The sequence below is a fragment of the Mastomys coucha genome, unplaced genomic scaffold (assembly GCF_008632895.1).
Source record: "Mastomys coucha isolate ucsf_1 unplaced genomic scaffold, UCSF_Mcou_1 pScaffold12, whole genome shotgun sequence".
In the NCBI taxonomy this organism is placed as follows: Eukaryota; Metazoa; Chordata; class Mammalia; order Rodentia; family Muridae; genus Mastomys; species Mastomys coucha.
Genome location: NW_022196894.1, coordinates 41,643,247 through 41,662,768, shown reverse-complemented (window position 1 = coordinate 41,662,768; position 19,522 = coordinate 41,643,247). Strand labels below are relative to the sequence as shown.

Sequence of the window (19,522 nt, the reverse complement as noted above, 5' to 3'; positions counted from 1 at the left end):
GGAAGGGGGCTGGAGAGATGGCTCAGCAGTTAAGAACAATGACTGCTCTTCTGAAGGTTCTGAGTTCGATTCCCAGCAACCACATGGTGGCTCACAACCATCTTTAAAGGGATCTGATGCCCTCTTCTGGTGTGTATGAAGACAGAGACAGTGTACTCATAAATAAAATAAATAAATAAATCTTTAAAAAAAAAAAGAATTACAGGAAAATACAACTAAACAGGTGAAGGAATTGAACAAAACCATCCAGGATCTAAAATTGGAAACAAAAACAATAAAGAAATCACAAAGGGAGACAATCCTGGAGTTAGAAAACCTAGGAAAGAGATCAGGAGTCATAAATGCAAGCATCACCAACAGAATACAAGAGATAGAAGAGAGAATCTCAAGGGCAGAAGATACCATAGAAAACACTGACACACCAGTCAAAGAAAATGCAAAAAGCAAAAAGCTCCTAACCCAAGACATCTAGGAAATCCAGAACACAATGAGAAGACCAACCCTAAGGATAATAGGTATAGAAGAGAGTGAAGACTCCCAACTTAAAGGGTCAGAAAATATCTTCAACAAAATTATAGAAGAAAACTTCCTTAACCTAATGAAAGAGATGCCCATAAACATACAAGAAGCCTACAGAACTCCAAATAGATTGAACCAGAAAAGAAATTCCTCCCATCACATAATAGTCATAACACTAAATGCAGAAAACAAAGAAAGAATATTAAAAGTAGTAAGGGGAAAAGATCAAGTAACATAAAGGCAGACCGATCAGAATTACACCAGACTTCTCACCAGAGACTATGAAAGCCAGAAGATTCTGGGCAGATGTCATACAGACCCTACAAGAACACAAATGCCAGCCCAGGCTACTATACCCAGCAAAAGTCTCAATTACCATAGATGGAGAAACTAAGATATTCCATGACAAAAACAAATTTATACAACATCTTTCCACAAATCCAGCCCTACAAAGGACAATAGATGGAAAACACCAACACAATGAGAGAAACTACACCCTAGAAAAAGCAAGAAAGAAATCTTTCAACAAACCCAAAAGAAGATAGCCACACAAACATAATTCCACCACTAATAACAAAAATAACAGGAAGCAATAATCACTATTCCTTATTATAGCTTAACATCAATGGACTCAATTCTCCCATAAAAAGACATAGGCTAACAGACTGGATACATAAACAGGACCTAGCATTTTACTGTATACAAGAAACGCACCTCAGTGACAAAGTCAGACACTACCTCAGAGTAAAAGGCTGGAAAAAATTTTCCAAGCAAATGGTCCCAAGAAACAATTGAAAACAACTCTTAACAATAAAAGAACTGCTGGGGGAATCACCATCCCTAACCTCAAGCTATACTACAGAGCAATAGTGATAAAACCTGCATGGTATTGGTACAGAGACAGACACTTGATCAATGGAATAGAATTGAAGACCCAGAAATAAAACCAGGCACTTACAGACCCTTGATCTTTGACAAAGAAGCCAAAAATATACAATGGAAAAAAAGAAAGCATCTTCAATAAATGGTGCTGGTCTAACTGGCTGTCTGTTTGTAGAGAAATAAAAATAGACCCATATTTGTCACCTTGCACAAAGCTCAAATACAAGTGTATCAAGGACCTCAACTTAAAACCAGATACACTGAATATAATAAAAGAAAAAGTGGGAAAGAGCCTTGAATTCATTGGCACAGGGGGAAATTTCCAAATCAAACTCTCATGGCTCACGGTCTATGACCAAGAATTGATAAATGGAACCTCATGAAACTGGAAAGTTTCTGTAAGGCAAAGGACATAGTCAGTAAGACAAATTGGTAACCTACAGATTGGGAAAAAAATCTTCACCAACCCCACATCTAACAGAGGGCTAATATCCAAAATGTATAAAGAACTCAAGAAGCTAACCACCAAAAACCCCAAACAATTCAATTAAAAAAAAAATGGTGTATAGAACTAAACAGAGAATTTACAACAGAGGAATCTCGAATGGCTGAGAAGCAACTAAAGATATGTTCAAAGTCCTTAGTGATCAGAGAAATGCAAATCAAAACTCCCCGGAAATTCCACCTTCCACCAATAAGAATGGTTAAGATCAAAACCCCAGGTGACAGCACATGTGGAGAAAGAGGAACACTCTTTCATTGCTGGTGGGATTGCAAACTGGTACAACCACTCTAGAAATCAATCTGGAGGTCCCTCAGAAAATTGGAAATAGATCTACCTGAAGACCCAGCTATACCACTCTTGGGAATGCCAAAAGATGCCCCACCATGCATAGGAGAAAATGTTCCACTATGTTCATAGCGGCCTTGTTTGTGATAGCCAGAAGCTGGAAACAACCTAGATGTCCCATGACAGAAGAATGGATACAGAAAATGTGGTTTACTTTACACAATGGAATACTACCCAGCTATTAAGAACAAGGACATCCTGCATTTTGCAGGCAAATGGATGAAACTAAAAAACATCATCCTGAAGTAATTCAGACCCAAAAGGACATGCATACTATGTCTTGAGGATAAGGAGGTCCAGTGACATGCCCAAAGTGGGATCCAGCTCAATGGAAGGCCCCAAGGTCTGGCACTATTACTGAGGCTATGGAGTGCTCATAAAAAGGGACCTAGCATGACTGCCCTCCGAAATACCCAACAAGCAGCTGGAAGAGTCAGATGCAGATATTAATGGACAGAAGCTGCTGACCCCTGTGGTTGAATTAGGGAAAAGCTGGAAGATGCTGAGGAGGAGGGCGACCCTGTAGGAGGATCAGCAGTCTCAATTAGCCTGGACCCCCAAGATATCTCAGACACTGGACCACCAACCTGGCAGCATACACCAGCTGACATGAGACCCCTAACACACACACAGCAGAGGACTGATGGGTCAGTCAGAGAAGATGCACCTAACCCTCAAGAGACTGGAGGCCCCAGGGAGTGGAGAGGTCTGGTGAGGTAAGGGGTGGGGGGTGGTGACCTCCTCGTGAGACAGGGGTGTGGGGATGAGGTATGGGAGGAGGAACACTCAGAGGGTGGACTAAGAGGGGGATAAAATCTGGAGTGCAAAAAAAAAAGATTAAATAAAATTAAAAAAAAAATAAATAAATAAAAAGAGAAATATTTTCCATGTTAAAAGAAAGTTATATGTAAATACAGGAGAAAATGTTTCCATTAGCACTAGCTTCATCATTTTTATCACTATCAAAGGACCCCTCCTCAGCCTAGGGCATGGAGATTTCAAAGAAGGAAACCACTTACTTTAGCATTGCTTTCACACGGTTACTATTATCTCACAGTTCTTACACAATTAGGTATATATTAACTGATGTCAAGAAATGTTTTTATAGTTAAAAATAGGAGAAAACAAATGATAATAGTAGCCCTTCATCTGTAGCTCCATTTCCCAGTTTTAGTTACTTAAGTCAAAGAGGTCCAAAAGCATTGTGTGGAAAATTCCACAAATGATTCCTAAGTTCTGACTTGCACTCTGTTTAAGTAGCATAATAAGACTGTGTGCTATCTTATGCCATTCTACCCGGGATATGAGTGATTTCTCTGTCCAGCACATTCACATCAACCACACTATTGCTCTTAGTTCATAGATTAGCTGCTGCCTCATTTAATGGGTTGATTGTTTATCAATGTAGTGAGTGATCATACAACCCTCAGATAACAGTCTAATGCTACCTCCACGATTTGGCCATTCAGTTCACTTCATCACATCATTCAGGGGTTGTATTATCACATATCGTCACAAGAACCATGGTGAATACAGTAGAAGAAGATGTTTTAAGAAAGATGACATCTACCAGAAGTTCTGGAAGGTACCTCATGGGAACTACAGTAGAAATGTAGTAAAACAAGTATGCTACAAGAAGGCAGAGAAATGGAACTGATAATTATTAACCTGTGTACAAGTTACCTTTATGCATATAACTTGTATGTAACACAGTCCAGGTCTACTGAATGCCACTCACGGTAAGGTCTTACAAAGAAGTATTAAAGGAATCAAGAAGGGAGACTACTTCCTTCCTTTGTAAGTTATACTACACAACTCCTCATGCAGGATGGAGCAAGGCAAGCAGAGATTCCACAGGCTGTTCCACACAGCCCTAGTCATGGAAGGATAGTAATGCAGCTGATGAGAAGTCAGTAAAAAAACAGACCTTTGTAAAGCATGCTCTTTCCATACACCAGCATGGGTAGATATGGACCTGGTAGTTTCTCAGGACAGTATTATAGAGGTAAAATACCTGTCCCCTAAAAAAAGTTTGTGGTCTAGAAAGCTTGGGAAATGGAGTAAGGACAATAATTTTCTTCAACAAAAGGGTTTCTGGGAGCTCTTAAAGTATGTCATGTATGGCTGCTGACATGGCGGAAGGTGAGGGGCAAGACTTTTTACAGCACAGGTCTCCTTTATTCTGACTGCCAACCACCTGAGGAGAATCCATATCGCTTCACCTAACCCACTCCAGCAGCTTCCCACTGTTTGCTTCCCCTCATCCCCAACTACACTTTTCCTATATTTAAATTACGGGCCTCTTATTATCCTGTCCTACCCTATTATACTCAGAATAAACTCTAGGTTTTTTTTCCCAGGCCAACAGTACCCTGGGTCTCCTGCTCACTCCTTATGCTCATGTCTACTGGAAGTGCCAGCCCCATTAGTTTCCTTTCAGCTTCGCATACAGTCCAAGCTTGTCTGTACTTTGAGCTCTTGACACTATATTCCCTGTACCTTGGATCTTTTGAATAGATCACTATCTGATAATTTGTTTTTACTTCTTCATTCCCACACTAGAGTGCTTACTCCATGAAAACACAGCTTTGCTTTCTTGTTCATAATCAATACTTCTAGTGTCTAATATAGCAGAACAAGACTTAAATATGTATGTACTGAATAGATAAAGAGATAAATGAAGTAACTTGGGACACAAATAATCCAAACCAAAGTTGGCTTGTAGGACATCGTCCTCTGACTTCCCTTCTCCCTTCGAGACTCTCTTTCCCAGTCTCCTTTGCTGGTTCTGCTCAAGCCCTTGAATGCTTAAGTGGTGCAGTTCAGTAACTCAGTAATCAAAATGTTGAATTCCAAATGAAGGGAGTTTTGAGGAGGCAAGGAAGTTAAACTAGTTTTAGAGCCTCTTTACAAGGAACGGAACTGGGCTATAAACTAGAAGTCAATTCATAGTATAATACCAGATCAAGTTAACATGCCGCCATCTGTGCCATAGGGCCAATACCTTACACCATTTACCAGTTAACTACTATATCAAATTGTTCCTGCTAGTGGCTCCTTCAAATTCAAGAAACACAGTGGGCTTCAAATACAGCCTTGTGGGACTGGGGTGATGGCTTAGAGTTAAAAGTGCAGATTGCTCTTGCAGGCGACCCAAGTTCCGTTCCTAGCACACACACCAGGCAGCTCACAACTACTTGTGACTCCAGCTCCAGGGAACCTGATACCTCTGGCCTCCTCCAGCATTTTCGTAAACATGCAGACACCAATATGAAGACACAGACAGACAGACAAACACACATACACAGAGTCAAACACAAATCTTTATAGATGGCCTTACACATAGACATGGAGTTAGCTCTGGAATAAGCTGCTTCAGGGTCATAGAGAAGCAAAGGTTAACAGTGAGGATCAGAGCAGCTTTCACTCCATGCTTTGCAGTGAGTTCTGAGCTAAGCTTTAAGTACTGCTAACATCACACCTGCAGTTGCATCCTCTCACCTTCTTCATAGATGTCATCATGATACTCTGTTTGCTCACATGTTGCCAGATCTACCGCTTGTTGCCAAAACCTTCCAGGCAAATCTGCATTTCTGGTAGAATATGTATTCGAAATGGCAAATTCTGAAGCTTTCTCCACTCTCTTCAGGATAACAGAAAAAAAAAAAATCCGTCAGATGATAGTAACCTTGTTCAGGGTTAGAAAATGGCTGCTTTTCTGACAACTAGTAGGATTCTTTAATTTTCCCATTTTTGTTGACACTCTGGGCAATATTTTAGTTTTATGTGTGATGTTAAATTAATTGCAAGAGTTGGCCAAGTTCTAACTAGCATTCCCAGTGTTTCTAAGAGTGCTGTTTAGGTAAGTTGGAAACAGGATAGATGAAAGATGCTGGTGCATAAGCCTAATTACTTGAGCTTGATCCCTGGGCCCCACAAGGCAGCAGGAGAGAACTGACTCCTGACCTCCACACAGGTGCCACAGCACATGGATCTATATACACATAGGTGCCTATACACATGTGTGCACTGCACACACATACCACAATAAATAAAATGAATGTTTATTTTTTTAGCATGTATTAATTGTCCAGAATAATGGGTTTCATTGTGACACATTCATACACATGTGGCATACTTCGATCATAATCTGCCCGTTGCCTCCTTTGCACATGTTAGGGTAAGTTTTGTTTGGGCATTGGCAACAGGATCTTGAACCCTGAATTCTTTATTTTGAACAAATACCTGATATCAGTTCCTGTACTGCTGAGACTTGTAAGTGAGCAGGAACCACAGGCTGAATCCTCACATTCCTACAGTGAAAAGGACTACCACTGAGTATGAAGCAAGCCACAGGTTCAATACAATTGAGAGAGATAGCTTCCACTGTAGTCTAAATTGCTTTAACTCAACAACAAGAGTTTAATAAAAGCACGACCAAATTCCCAGGACTGGGGAAGGGAACTGGAGTTGAGCAAAACACCTTAGCCTTTGGAGCGAGTAGGGAGGTTTTATTTTACTTCATAGGTGAACCCTAGCGTATGTGTCTCCAGGACTTGCATCCTCTTGTTACTGCTGAGCATTTACTCTTCAGGCTGGCACTGACGGCTCAGGATTTACTTCTTCAAGTCAAAACTGTGTTGTCTTCCAGAACCTAAAATCGGTCTCTCAGTGTCTTTCTGTCTCTGTCCCTCAGTCTGTCTGACTCCTTCCTTCCCTCTCTCACACCTGTTAGAAAATGTTTTGACTCTACTTTCAATGTCTACTCACAACCTTGCTCCTTGGCATCATCTGCACAGTCACCACCTCAGTCCAAAGAATGAATTTCCCAACAGCTTCTCTGCAACAGCCTTTACCACAGCAAGTGATCCCTTTCCAAGTGAGAGCCACATCATAAAACACTTAAATATTCCAATTAGAATTAAGACAAATCCTTACAGTGTGCTTCAGGATCCTGGGCCCCTAACCCCTCGGTGAGCTCTGTTGTCTCACCAGCCCACTTTGTTCAGCCACACTGACCCCTTTGTACATTCATCCTGTAACACTCCAATGGTGTCACCACACCAGGGCCTCACTAATCACCATCCCTCTGTCTACACATCTCTCCCACCAATTCTCATCCCACTTTTTCCCTCACCCTTAGCTCTTGCTCAAAAGCCACATTCTCAGCAGGGCTTCACCACAACCAGTGTAACCTCCTCCTCTTGGGTCTCCTCTCTCATCTGCCCCAACTTTGGATCTTTTATCGTTTACAACGTACTTTCTCTATTATAGCCTGCAAACAGAACATTAGCAGAGACTGTTCATAAGAACCCTTAGCAATCGGATTCATGCTAGTAATCAGTCAGTAACCAAGAAATATTTAGTAAAGGAAGAAGTAACTGGAGGTCTATTCCACGATACTGCACTACTGTGTTAGTAGTGTTCCTGACCTGTTTTGGAAATGGCTTTGCCCCCTACCCTTGGTAGAGAACTTGGTAATAACTTTGTAAAAGCTTGCCACAGGTTAAGTTATCTAGCTCTCGTGTGGCCTCTGCTAGGTTTCTGATGTTAGCAGAGCAATAAAGTTTAAAATCCAAGGATAAAATCTGGGCGTAGAAGGGGTTGGAGGTGGAACAGGAGTGATCTGGAACAGAAAACCAAACCACCAGAGTTGAGTGAAGGAGACACCAGTCTCTATAGAGACTGTTTGCCACATTACTTCTCAGAGCCCATGGGTTGTCTGGCTTTATGTTATGGCTTGTATGAGAGGATGCACTGATTCTGACTATGCAGACCTAGGCCTACCCTTTAGCTTCTTAGGTTCTAAGAAAGATGACTTTGTATATAGTATTTGTGCTTGTATGCACATACATGTAAACAAGCACAAATAAAGCTATCAGTTTTAATTTTTAAACTAATACCCATAAAAGAAAAAAAAACAGTGGATTTATAGACTTGATTAAATTTTTTAGACTATGAATACAAGAGATAACTAGATGACATGTCATTTCAACAGAAATCTGTATAGTTTTTAAAAAAAACTTTATTATATCCATGTATCTGTCTATTTTTATTTATATGTATGGGTGATGTTAGGCTAACCTGTAGGAATCAGTTCTCTTTCTCCACAGTGGGTCTCAGGAAGCAAACTCAGGTGTTTAAGGCTTGGCAGCAAGTGCCTTTACCCCATGGCCATCTCTCCAGCCCTTGTATAGGTTCTAAATAGAAGGTGCTGCAGAGTTTGGGAAATAGGAGGAAACTGATCTTGATAAAAGCAAAGGGTCTGGAAATGACAACTGAATGAAAGGGAATGTTTGCTCAGTTCTAACAAAGCAAGCCTTTAAAATATGTACTTGATAACACTAAGGCTAAGAAATAATGTCTGCAGTGCTTCTCTTACAGTATTCTTTCCCCAGAATAAACACATAAGAGCTAAGAGGGGTCTAGTCTATCTTAGTAACTTGTGTCCATTTGTCATCTCTTCTTTCAGTAGCTCTGTTGTAGCTGTGTTCCAGCAATCTAGTGAACACTATGGGGAAACAAAAGTAAACGTTTCATTCTTAGAAAGTTCAAGTTTTTGTTTTTGGTTCCATATGCCATCTGCATAGTAATCCATTCAAGAGCAGTTCTAAAGTAAGACAGACGGATTTAAAAATAGGTTTATTTTGTGTGTTCATGCGCATGTGCACCTGTGTGTGCAGGACAGGACACTCTTGTCTGTAGTTTTTCTCACTGGCTTGGAGCCACCAATTAGGCTAAATGCTGGCTGGCCACTGCTTCTGGAATTACAAACTGGAATTACAAACACCACCCTATCTTGCCTTTCATATGGATTCTGGCTATCTAACTCAGGTTCTCATGCTTAGAAGACAAACACTTTAACAACTGAGCCATCTATTTTTCCAGCCGTAAGAAGCTTACTAGTTAGTAACTATGTTCAATAAACGTTCCTTTACTCCAGGCTGAGGTATCAGCAAGTAACAAAGCAGAGGGAGCACCTGCTTGACAGAGGAAGGAGAAAGACTTGGGAGGAGGAGAGGCATGCACAGTATTGGAAGAAGAAAGTTCAATCAAGCAGGAGGATGTACTGGAGTAAGATGAGTCAGAAAGGATAAAGATGAGTTGTAAATCATGGAATACTGCATTAGTGCTAGCCGAGCACCTACCTGATTCTAAGTGATTTCTCCATCACTGTGGATGCTCACCAACATCTCAGTCTCAAGGTTTGCTGGACCTTCTCCTTTATCACAGCATTCCCTGCAATTCTACTTTAGCCACCCACTTAACCTAAACCACGTTGTAAAGACCGTTTCATCCCTCAGTCCAAACCCTGTTAAGCATCCCTCTATGTTAACCACCCCATCTCCATGCTTCATTCCTCTTGTTCCCACAACACTGAAACTGCACCCAGTCAAGTCTTTTAGTCATTTCAAGCCATTCTCCTCCATATCTGTAAGGTCTTAAAAGAGTACCTTCTCTTCCTTCCTACTCATATGGATGGTCTGCTACTGCCTTACTTCCAAATCCCCATCCCTTCACTTCTGTACTGACAATCTCCAAGTTGGGATCAGTTTAATCTACCTTTTTTTTTGTACCTTAAAACTTATGGTTACTTACTTCAGCTAAATCTACAATGCAACTGGCAATCTTCCTTTTGTGTTCTAAAGAGAGGCCTTTCTCTATCTTCACCATCCTTCCAACAAACAAATTCACAGCTGTTTTTTAAAGGATGGGCCACTCTAGTGGATTTGGAAGTATTAGGAGGAAACATTAACTACTGAGGGAATACCCAGAGTTGTGATATATTATGGACAAATGTGCCTAGAATATAGATGCTGAGGCAAATTAAAGTGGAGAAGTTTGATAGCTATCAAGAGATGATGAGCTTGGTCAAAAAAGTCATCTGGAACTGTTTCCGTGGAATGGAAACTGAAATAGATTTTTTATGTGTAAGGTACTGCTGCTGATTGAGTAAGAAACAGAAACTAAGCAAAAAGAATTGTGGACAAGAGAGAACAATGAAAGTAGAAAAGCCAAGACTTCACATTATATATATCTGCAGCTATTAGATAAGAAAATAAAATGACTCTACAATCAGGACTGACTGCAGGGTCAAATAAGAACTTATTGATTTTTCAAGATGGGAGATTTGTGAGCAGGATGGAGAACGAGCTTGTGCAGAAGATTTAGAGGAATGATAAAACTCTGAGTCCCGCTGGCTGATAGCTACATGAAGGAGAATCATAGAAGTGAGACAGGATGGACTTTATCCATGAGTTTCATTCTAAAAGAGGTAGTAAGTAAGTGTATGACTAAGGTCTGCAGGATCTCAGTACTGGGACTCTGCACACTGACATGCAAGCCAGGGTTGCTGGAGGCTAAGTGGTCTTCCAGGGGCTGGCATTCACAATGTGATCTGTCTTAGCTGTCTGTGGGCAGGGCTTCTGCAGTGGTCAGAATGGCTTCCCTGGCCCCGTGGAGATTAATGCCTCCCACCATATACTTCTCTTCTAACTTCAATTCTCATAGCAGCTTTAAGTCAGTTATTTATGCTCCATTGGACTATAGACTCTAGCCTGTGTCTCATTTCAGCTCTGGCACTCAACATCCTGAGCTTGTATTTAGTAGGCATTTAACAAATAATAGCAAATGAGTAAATAGCTAAAAAACATTAAAGCTAGGCTGGGTTCTGGCTGGCTGGGTGCCCATAACACCCATCAACGTAGATAACATTTGTTCAAAATACTGCCAGATAGAATATTCTCTCAGGAAAATACCACATGATTTTGAACTATGTGCCATACAAAATAAACTGATTACAAGGAATTGCTAAGTTGACGCTCCAAGGTATATGCCCATTAAGTGTTTTTAATGGTATCTGAATTAAAAACTACACATCTCAGGACTGGAAGGTATCATAGATCAGGAAGTCAGTGTAACAGCAGTTTCTGTGTGGGTTATGTAACCCAGCTCCCTCTCAATGGATGCTCAAGCTTACTCTTTATTACTGTAACATTAACTGAAACTTTAGCATTTACTCCAATACTCTCAGTGATGGAAAGCATGCCTCTTTATGAAAACTTTTAGTTCATTTTTTAATTGCTCTTGACATTAAAGAATTCTGGTGATACCCATGTAGCTTTTGCCAATGGGTCCCCTTGTTAAAAATAAGTACAAAGCAGTCTTCCTTGTATCTGAAGAAGGCTACAACATTATCTCCCTCGATCTCTCTTTTCTTACTCCATTGGCTTCTTCATGTGATGCCCATGCTAGAGGAAGGGCATGTGTATCAACTTGTTTTCTTGTTTATATTAAGCCACCTCACGAAATGCAACAGAATAATGAAAGATGTTAGAAAGTCTAAAATTGAGGTGACATACAAAAATCCCACAGGAATAGCAACAGTCATCTGTATGCACATTGGAGATCTGTCATTACGCCTGACCCTTATGCTTTCCATTTGATTTTGAAATGCCTTACCTTAATCCAGTGCCCCACATTATCAGGCTCAAGTGAAGACTATAGAAAACAGATACAAAATATTAATGCACAGCAATAGCTTCATCAACATTACTGTTTTTAAACTGTCTTCTCACTAAAGTATATGGAAATGTAGCCTTCATCCTTTCCCCCAAACTTCTCAAGTGCAGCACGGACCAGCAGTGACAGCACACTAAACCACGGCAGAAGGAACAGGAAGCCTTGTCTGTGACATCCCATAACTTTGGTCTACCTTGAGATTGTAATGTAATAGTTCTGTAGTCTAGGCATCAGCATTTTACTTTTTTATTTTTTAGTTCTCCAGGGCTAAGAGTCGAAGTACAGAAGCATGTATTCTATATACGTGTATAGAAATATTACTCCGCATGAAACCCCTACGAACACTCTTTAGTTCACCTCTCTCTGTCATTTTCTGCTTAACGACTATGACGGTCCTTTCTTTCCTGTGTGTAGAAGTAGCCAGATGTCTCCCTTGTCCTCCCTATACCTGAGATGTTGTCTGGTAAAACAGGAGTGGGGGTGTGGAACAAAATTACTCAGCTTTTACTGTTGTACCAAGCATAAAACAAACAAAACAAATAAATCTCTAACCAGACCAGTCAGCTCTTAATCTGAAAGGAGAAATCAAGACCACAAGGAGCCTCCTCTCTGTTTTCTGACATCCAGACGCTTCCAGAACTCTAACAATCACTGAGCAAACAAGGGTGTTCGCTTTGCAAAAATATTCGGGTATTTTCTTTTTTTTTTAAATGATGGGACAACAAGCTAATGAACTGGCACAAGAAAGTTGTTTTCAGGGTGTAATATCCTCCCTCACTTACCTAACACTTCTCCTTCAGCTCACCTTATACACAATGAATGCAGCTGTCCTGTCTGAATAACTTTGTCACTGCAACAAAGAGCTGATCCTATTCAAACACAGTTGAATCTCAAGGCGCTCCTGTGTTTTACTTTCTTAGTAAAGGATACTCTAGACAATAATAACGAGCACTATCAGGAAAAAAAAAAATCCCTCTTTTTGTAGTTCCAAGTTGTCCCCAATTTTTTTTCCCTTTCATCATCAAATCTATATTCATATGCTATTTTGGGTCCTATCTATTATGCAACGGAGCAACTTCAGTTTTCACTCTCTAACGCTCTGGCCTGTGCCCTCCAGTATCTGGAGCATGGTTTTCACTAAGCAGAATGTGCCCTGTGCACACAGTTGCTATATATAGGATAACCCACAAGAATGATTACCTGAGGCCCCCACAAAAGCCACACATCTAGAGGAATTTTTTCTTTTTACAGGAAGGGTGAGAGTAGCTGGTGAAAGTGCTCTGCAATTGAAAGCTGAACTCCCTCCATTTCAATACTCTGATTTACATTTAAAGCATTTATTTTTGTGACTGTTAAAGAGGTATTCTGGAAGGCACACTGGGTATGGCTATGACTTTGCATGACTGTGACTTTTCTATGTTCCAAGTTTTAAATGGCATCTTTTTGTTGTTGTTGTTATCCTCCTCCCACCCCCACACACCTCTTCCCGCTCCCCCGCACCATGCTTTTATGGGCTAATACACAGAAGAAGTAAGAGATACAGGGAGGCTCTATCTTTGAATGCTGGAGGAATTTAGAGATATGGATAAAGTATTGAGATATAACCACATAGACTATGTGGGTTCATTATACCTGGTGTAAAACTGGAAGGGAGAGATATAAGGGATAACATCAGAGGATTTCCTGTGATGATTTCTCTTCCTTTCAAAGACCCCTTAACTCAGATTTGAAGGAGAGTGGGAGAAATGTGCAGAAAGTTTCCTAACATTGGTGGCAGAGGTAAGGATTAGTGGTAAACTCCCCTCACCCTGATGGGCACTAGGAGACCTCTCCCTAGATGGAAATAATTCTTACAGGATGCAGCCCACCACAGTAGTGAGTACACAGATCCTATGTCTCCTTAAACCATGCTTCCTAGGGCTGTGTTGGCTCTAGGGTAGCCAAGGCCAGGTAAGGATGCCCCCGGGGGAAGAGTGAGGAAGCGCAGGGCAGGAAGCGGCTGGCTTCAGGACAGTATGGCGCCTAGGGCCGGCCCATGTTCCTCAAAGCTCCCGATTGGGATCACCTTGAGATTCAGTCTCCTTGATAACCGTTTCCAGCGACTCCGCTCCATCTTCTTCTTTGAGGCAGACCCTCCCTGGAGCGCCAGCAGCATTAATTTTTTAATTTTTTTTTATTTTTTTGCAGGCTCAGGCCTAGGCTTCGGCCACAAAAGTGACAACCGAGCCTCCTCCCAGACTGCTCTCAGGGGGTGCTGGGAGTTGTAGTTCTGTCACCGAACATCTAGACAGGGGTCAGACATTCCGGAACTACTACTCCCAGGAGGCATTGCGCGGGAAGCTTGCGTTCGCGCTGTTACCATGGCATCGGTGGAGTTCCCTGGGCTTCTTTAGCAGGGCCTTTGCTTATATCTGGCGCTTGGTGATGACGCAGAAATTCTTGATTGGCTCTGCGGCGGAGGCGGTGGTTTAGTGGGCCAAGAGTTCTGAGAGCCAGAACACGTGTTATCTCTTGCGAAGAGTTTTAAGGATCCTGAGGGGAGTTTTGTTATCTTACGGGTGAGTGTTGGGTGAGTGTTCCTTTTCCATGCTGAGGAAGGGTGAGTAGCGCCCACTTTTTTTTATTGCGTTGCAGTCTTGTTCCCACCTCGTCAATACTTGGTTTCTTGTTGGTCTAGGCTTTTGCCAGCTCCGAGTCTTCCAGTGTGATTGCTAGTCACATCTCAGAAAGAAAAGGACCTCCTTTCTCCTGGCCTCTTCCGGATAGTGATCTCTCAGCTGCAAGTTTTTCTGAATTTAGCAGGTACTTGGGAAGCTATAAGAATAGGAAAGTCTGGGGCTGGTGAGATGGCTCAGCAGTTAAGAGCACCGACTGTTCTTCCGAAGGTCCTGAGTTCAAATCCCAGCAACCACATGGTGGCTCACAACCATCCGTAATGAGATCTGACGCCCTCTTCTGGTGCGTCTGAAGACAACTACAGTGTACTATATACATATAAATACATATAAATACAAATCTTTGGGCCGGAGCGAGTAGGGCCAGAGCAAGCAGAGGTCCTGAGTTCAATTCCCAACAACCACATGTACAGCTACAGTGTACTCATATACATAAAATAAATAAATAAATCTTTAAAAAAAAAAAAAAGAATAGGAAAGTCTAGGGCTCCTGGGATGGCTAATGGGACTAAGAGGAAATTGAACATAAGTAGCTAAGCCTGGATGTTGTCAAGAACATTCCACTGAAGGTGTATCTACTTTGAAGGCAGGGTAGAGGTTCAGAACTGGAGTTTTGGACCCGGCTACTTGTTGGCAATTCAGCTTACTTACTGGCAAAATGGGATTGTACCTAAACACTGGGAGTATTGTAATGTTTGAAAATCAATGTGTGTAAAACATTCAGCCAAGAAATCTAAACCAAACTCTAAACTGGTAAGATAAGGAAATGATAAGGAAAGGTGTGCCCCATAAACTTAGCACCTGCCCTCTAACTTGAGTGTGGACCAGTAAGAACATGGTTGAATGGTTTACCTTCAGACCTTCCGCTGACTCGAGGGTAGTAGTTCTTTTGGAAGAGTTAGTTTCATGGGTATTGTTTGGAAGGGGCGCCTATTTTTTCTGAATGAAAAGCAGAGTTCAGAGAAGTGCATATAATACAATGTCCATTTTTGGAGGACAAGAGTGTTTAAACTTTTGGATGAGTATGGAGAAAGGCTATCAATTTGGAGAAGATGGATTAGAGGCAGAGGGGCAAGATGGGAAAAGAACACTGTAGCAAAATGGGAACTATCACAGTTAATATGGAAACATTGCATTTGACAAGTTTCAGTTTCTTCTAAGCCACTAGCCTATATCATAGTCTCTAAAACTAGACCTCTATGATTTCAGTAACAGCTCTGCTGTTACTGAACAGCTCTACTGGTGACTGTGTTAGTTACTGTTCTGTTGCTGTGAAGAGACACCATGACCAAAGCAATTGTTATAAAAGAAAACATTTAACTGAGGGCTTGCTTGCAGTTTTAGAGGTTTAGTCCATTATTATCAATCATGGCAGGAAGCAGGCTAGCATGCAGGCAGACGCCGGAGCGGTAGCTGAGAAGCACATTCTCATCCATAGGCATAAAGCAGTTTGGCAAGTACTTTTGAAACCTAGACACCTACTCCCGGTGGCACATTTCCTGCAAGTCCATAACTCTTATCCTTCTAATCCCTTCAGATGGTACCACTCCCTGGTGTCTAAGCATTCAAATATATGAGCCTGTGTGTGTGGGGGGGGGGGGCTTTCTTACTTACACCACCACAGGGACTTTATTAGTGTCACTTTACTAATTTATAAGATATAGGTGAATAGGATCTGTGTTGTATTTGATTCGAGGGTTAATGTAGTTAATGTGTCAAGCATGGTAAATACTCGATAAACGTAACTACTATGATAGGCCTTTCAATGGATGAGATCGGCATTTTTTTTTTTTTTTTTTTTGGTGGGGTGGTGTCTCATTCTATAGCCCTGTCTGGCGCCTGAAACACACTCTCTAGTCAGGCTGGCCTCAAACTCACAGAGATTTGCCTGCCTCTCTGCCTCCCAGGTGTGGGATTAAAAATATGTGCCAGCATTCTCTGCTGGATCCTTCCAGCCTCTCTCCCTTCCTTCCTTCTTTTGTTTCTTAAAGATTTATTTTTCTTGTCTGTTTATGAGTATTTTTGCCTACATGTATCTATGTATACCACAAGTGCACATGGTACCCTCAAATGAGAATAGGAACCCTGATTTTCTAGAACTGGAGTTACAGATGATTGTAAACTGCCTGGTTCCTCTTATAGCAATTAGCAAGTTATTTTAACCACTAAGCCAATTCCCCAGACCTGTATTTTTTGTTTTTGATGTGCTTCATTGGTTTCTTTTCATTCTTCTTTTTTTTAAAACCTTCATTGAATAATAGGAGTTTTCTTCAAATTTCTTCTGTATTTCTTTCTAACAGGTTTGGATAGTATGTATTCTGTCATCCATTCCCTTGATGGCTGTTTCCAAACTCTTAACACATGTGCCTAATAAAGTTTAATATTGTTAGTGTATCTCTCTCTCCCCTACCAATTAGGGTAAGAATTTTAAAATACTGTGGCATCTGTCATTTGCATCATATTGTTTGGAAGTTCTTCATAATTTCTTTCTATATGTACATAGTTGTTAACTTTGTATGGGGAAGGTGGGGGGGGAGATGGATGTTTAATATTTATAAATATTATCGTTTTCTACCCCCCAGATCCCCTCCAAATGTGATCATCTCAAGCTTGCTGCATTCAGTTACCAAATTTGGGGCATCTATCCATAATCCATCCACTCAAGCAACATTTAAAGATTCTTTCCCTACTGACAGATGTGGGCAGATTGGCATTAGCAGTGTTAGGGCAGGGAGTTGTCAGAAACACAGATTTGCTCACTGCCTGTCAGTTTTCCCTGCCTCCTAAGATTCTCCCATAAGACCCCTAAATACTTAAATCGGTAGAAGTGAAGTGAAAAGGACAAGTCCAGCAGTCTAAGAGAGGAGGGGACGGGCATGGTGATAAAGGCAGACAAAGTTGTTTGATGCTGTGGAGGCGGGTCATCTGCGTGTTGAGCTTCGCCTGGGTCGGGATTCCATCACTTCCACATTGTGTTTTAAAAGCGCCCTGTGGTTGCTGGAGGCTGTTGTGTAGGTACAGCTTTCTAGTGGATACAATGGGCAAGAGAAATCCTTTGATTTATGCATGGGAGCTGGTTCTTCTCAGCAGCTGCCATAGCCCGGTCATTGGCACATTATTTAAAAAAACAAAACAACTGTGCACATGAGTGTACATTCATGGCTATATTGAATGCATTCGTTCATAATAAAAACTTGTATAGAAAAAGGTTACAATTAGAAAAATGTATCTAACATTGAACAATGATTGGGGGTAGGAAATATTGGTTCTTCAAGTTCTGAAAAAAATGTTTTTTATGTTTTTAAGTGTTGATTTCCAGCTAAGACACATTTTCCAGGGCCAGTAAGATGATTCATTGGTTACAGGTGCTTGCCACAAAGCCTTATGACCAGTGTTTGCTTTCTGAGAGAGGGAGTAACTGAGTCCTACAAGCTGTCCTCTAGTCTACAATTTGAACTATAGCATACATTTGCATGTACATGTATACAAACACACACACACACAAAATGTAATAAAATAAATTTTAGGTGTATTTTCTAGTGCTGTCCATTTTTCTTTTGTCTTTTTTTTTATTTCTTGAGACAGGCTCTCACTCTGGAACCCAGGTTAGCCATGACATCAGTATCCTCCTGCATCAGCCTGCATCTGGGACTGTGGTCTTTACCATTACAACTGGTTTGTTTAGATTTCTCAGTATTCACTCCATCATCATAAAGTAGAATCAATGACAATATGCAGTTCCCTTTTTGGAATCACTTTCCATTTTTTGTAAGATTGCCATTCAACAATTTGAATTGCCATAATCTGGGTAAAGTTTAGGAAACCCCAAACAGCAGAATGTGGGCACCCAGCCTCAAGACTGACAGTGTGAGCATCTCCCTCCAGTTCACAGAGAGGATTCAGTATCCTAAGCTGAGGGCTTTAAATGTGACCTTTAAAATTCTGGGGAATTCGACATCCCAATTAAAGAACTGTATCACATAAAAAACAACATCTGCATCTCAGAACTGATGTCTTCGAGGCACTGGCGTTATTAACTGTGAATCTCAACCCCATATGGGTTTGCCCAAATGAAGGTGAAGAATCATAAAAATTTTGCAACAGAAAAGGGTTATTTATATTTATATTTATAACAAATATAAATTAAAAACAAATAATCTTAGGTGCATCTTGCAACACTCACCTGCATTGCATTGTGGAACATTGCTGCAGTTTTGGTTGTGAAGACACAGCTATACTTTGTGTACCTTCACAGCATGTGACTCCAAACACCCCAGCTTAGATTCAAGACTGTTGTATCTTGTAAACTGTCATTTTTTTATTCTACATACAAAGTTTTCTACTCTTATAGGAAAAGCATTGATGATAAGAATAAAAAAATTAATCAACTGTAAAAATACTCAAGTATATCTCCTTAATATCAAATATTAAGCCAATATTAATTCTTTATATGAAATAAACAAGCACATTTGTTAGTATGCAAATCTGCTTTAACCTTTTTCCATTTGTGTGTGCACATGCATGTGGAGGCCTGAGGTCAGGAATCCTTCTCCATCTTTCTACCTTATTCCTTGAGGCAGGGTTTTTCAATCAAACCTGGAGCTCACCAGTATAGCTGGTCTCTCCAGCCAGCTTACTCTGGGGGTACCTTTCTCTGACTTCTGAGGCTGGAATTATGGGCAGGGTTGACACCTTGCATAGTATTTATATGGGTTCTGGATCCAAACTCCTTTTCTCCCATGCAACACAAGGGCTTTAGCCATTGGGGCATCTCCTCGGTCTCTTCATCTTTTTTTTTTTTTTTTTTTGGTTTTTCGAGACAGGGTTTCTCTGTGTAGTCCTGGCTGTCCTGGAACTCACTCTGTAGACCAGGCTGGCCTCGAACTCAGAAATCCGCCTGCCTCTGCCTCCCAAGTGCGCCACCACCGCCCGGCTCGGTCTCTTCATCTTTAATAAGTGGTAAAATTAGATGCTTACCAGACACATGTCTTCAATTTTCTTTATGATTTGCTATTAATGAATTTTGTACTTATTATATGTACATGGGTTGTATGACAGTTTCTTTTTTTTTTTT

The 19,522-nt window shown here is 41.0% G+C and overlaps 2 protein-coding genes and 1 non-coding gene across 9 annotated transcripts in view; 2 read left to right on the top strand and 1 right to left on the bottom strand.

Annotated features, from left to right (window-relative positions):
• Positions 1-14,093, bottom strand: part of Ccdc191 (coiled-coil domain containing 191) — a 71,899-nt gene extending 57,806 nt beyond the window's left edge. Inside the window, exons 1-3 of one of the 3 annotated variants that reach the window (XM_031363939.1) lie at positions 13,839-14,093; positions 11,714-11,752; positions 5,753-5,894 (exon numbers count right to left, since the gene is read on the bottom strand). In XM_031363939.1, coding sequence (XP_031219799.1) covers positions 5,753-5,894; positions 11,714-11,752; positions 13,839-13,928 — 271 coding nt within the window. In that variant the 5' untranslated portion in view covers positions 13,929-14,093. The remainder of the gene's footprint in view (positions 1-5,752; positions 5,895-11,713; positions 11,753-13,838) is intronic. The other 2 variants (XM_031363937.1, XM_031363940.1) reach the window with 2 other exon arrangements.
• Positions 14,094-14,222: 129 nt separating this feature from the next.
• Qtrt2 (queuine tRNA-ribosyltransferase accessory subunit 2) overlaps positions 14,223-19,522 on the top strand; it is a 26,019-nt gene continuing 20,719 nt past the window's right edge. For 3 of the 5 annotated variants that reach the window (XM_031363934.1, XM_031363935.1, XM_031363931.1), the window contains exons 1-2: positions 14,223-14,331; positions 14,451-14,575. The gene's annotated coding sequence lies outside the window, so the exon portion shown is untranslated. Of the gene's footprint in view, positions 14,343-14,450; positions 14,576-19,522 lie in introns of all 5 variants that reach the window. The other 2 variants (XM_031363932.1, XM_031363933.1) reach the window with 2 other exon arrangements.
• LOC116086749 lies at positions 17,434-17,566 on the top strand. Its single transcript, XR_004117101.1, has one exon. It is a non-coding gene; the product is annotated as a small nucleolar RNA SNORA84 (small nucleolar RNA).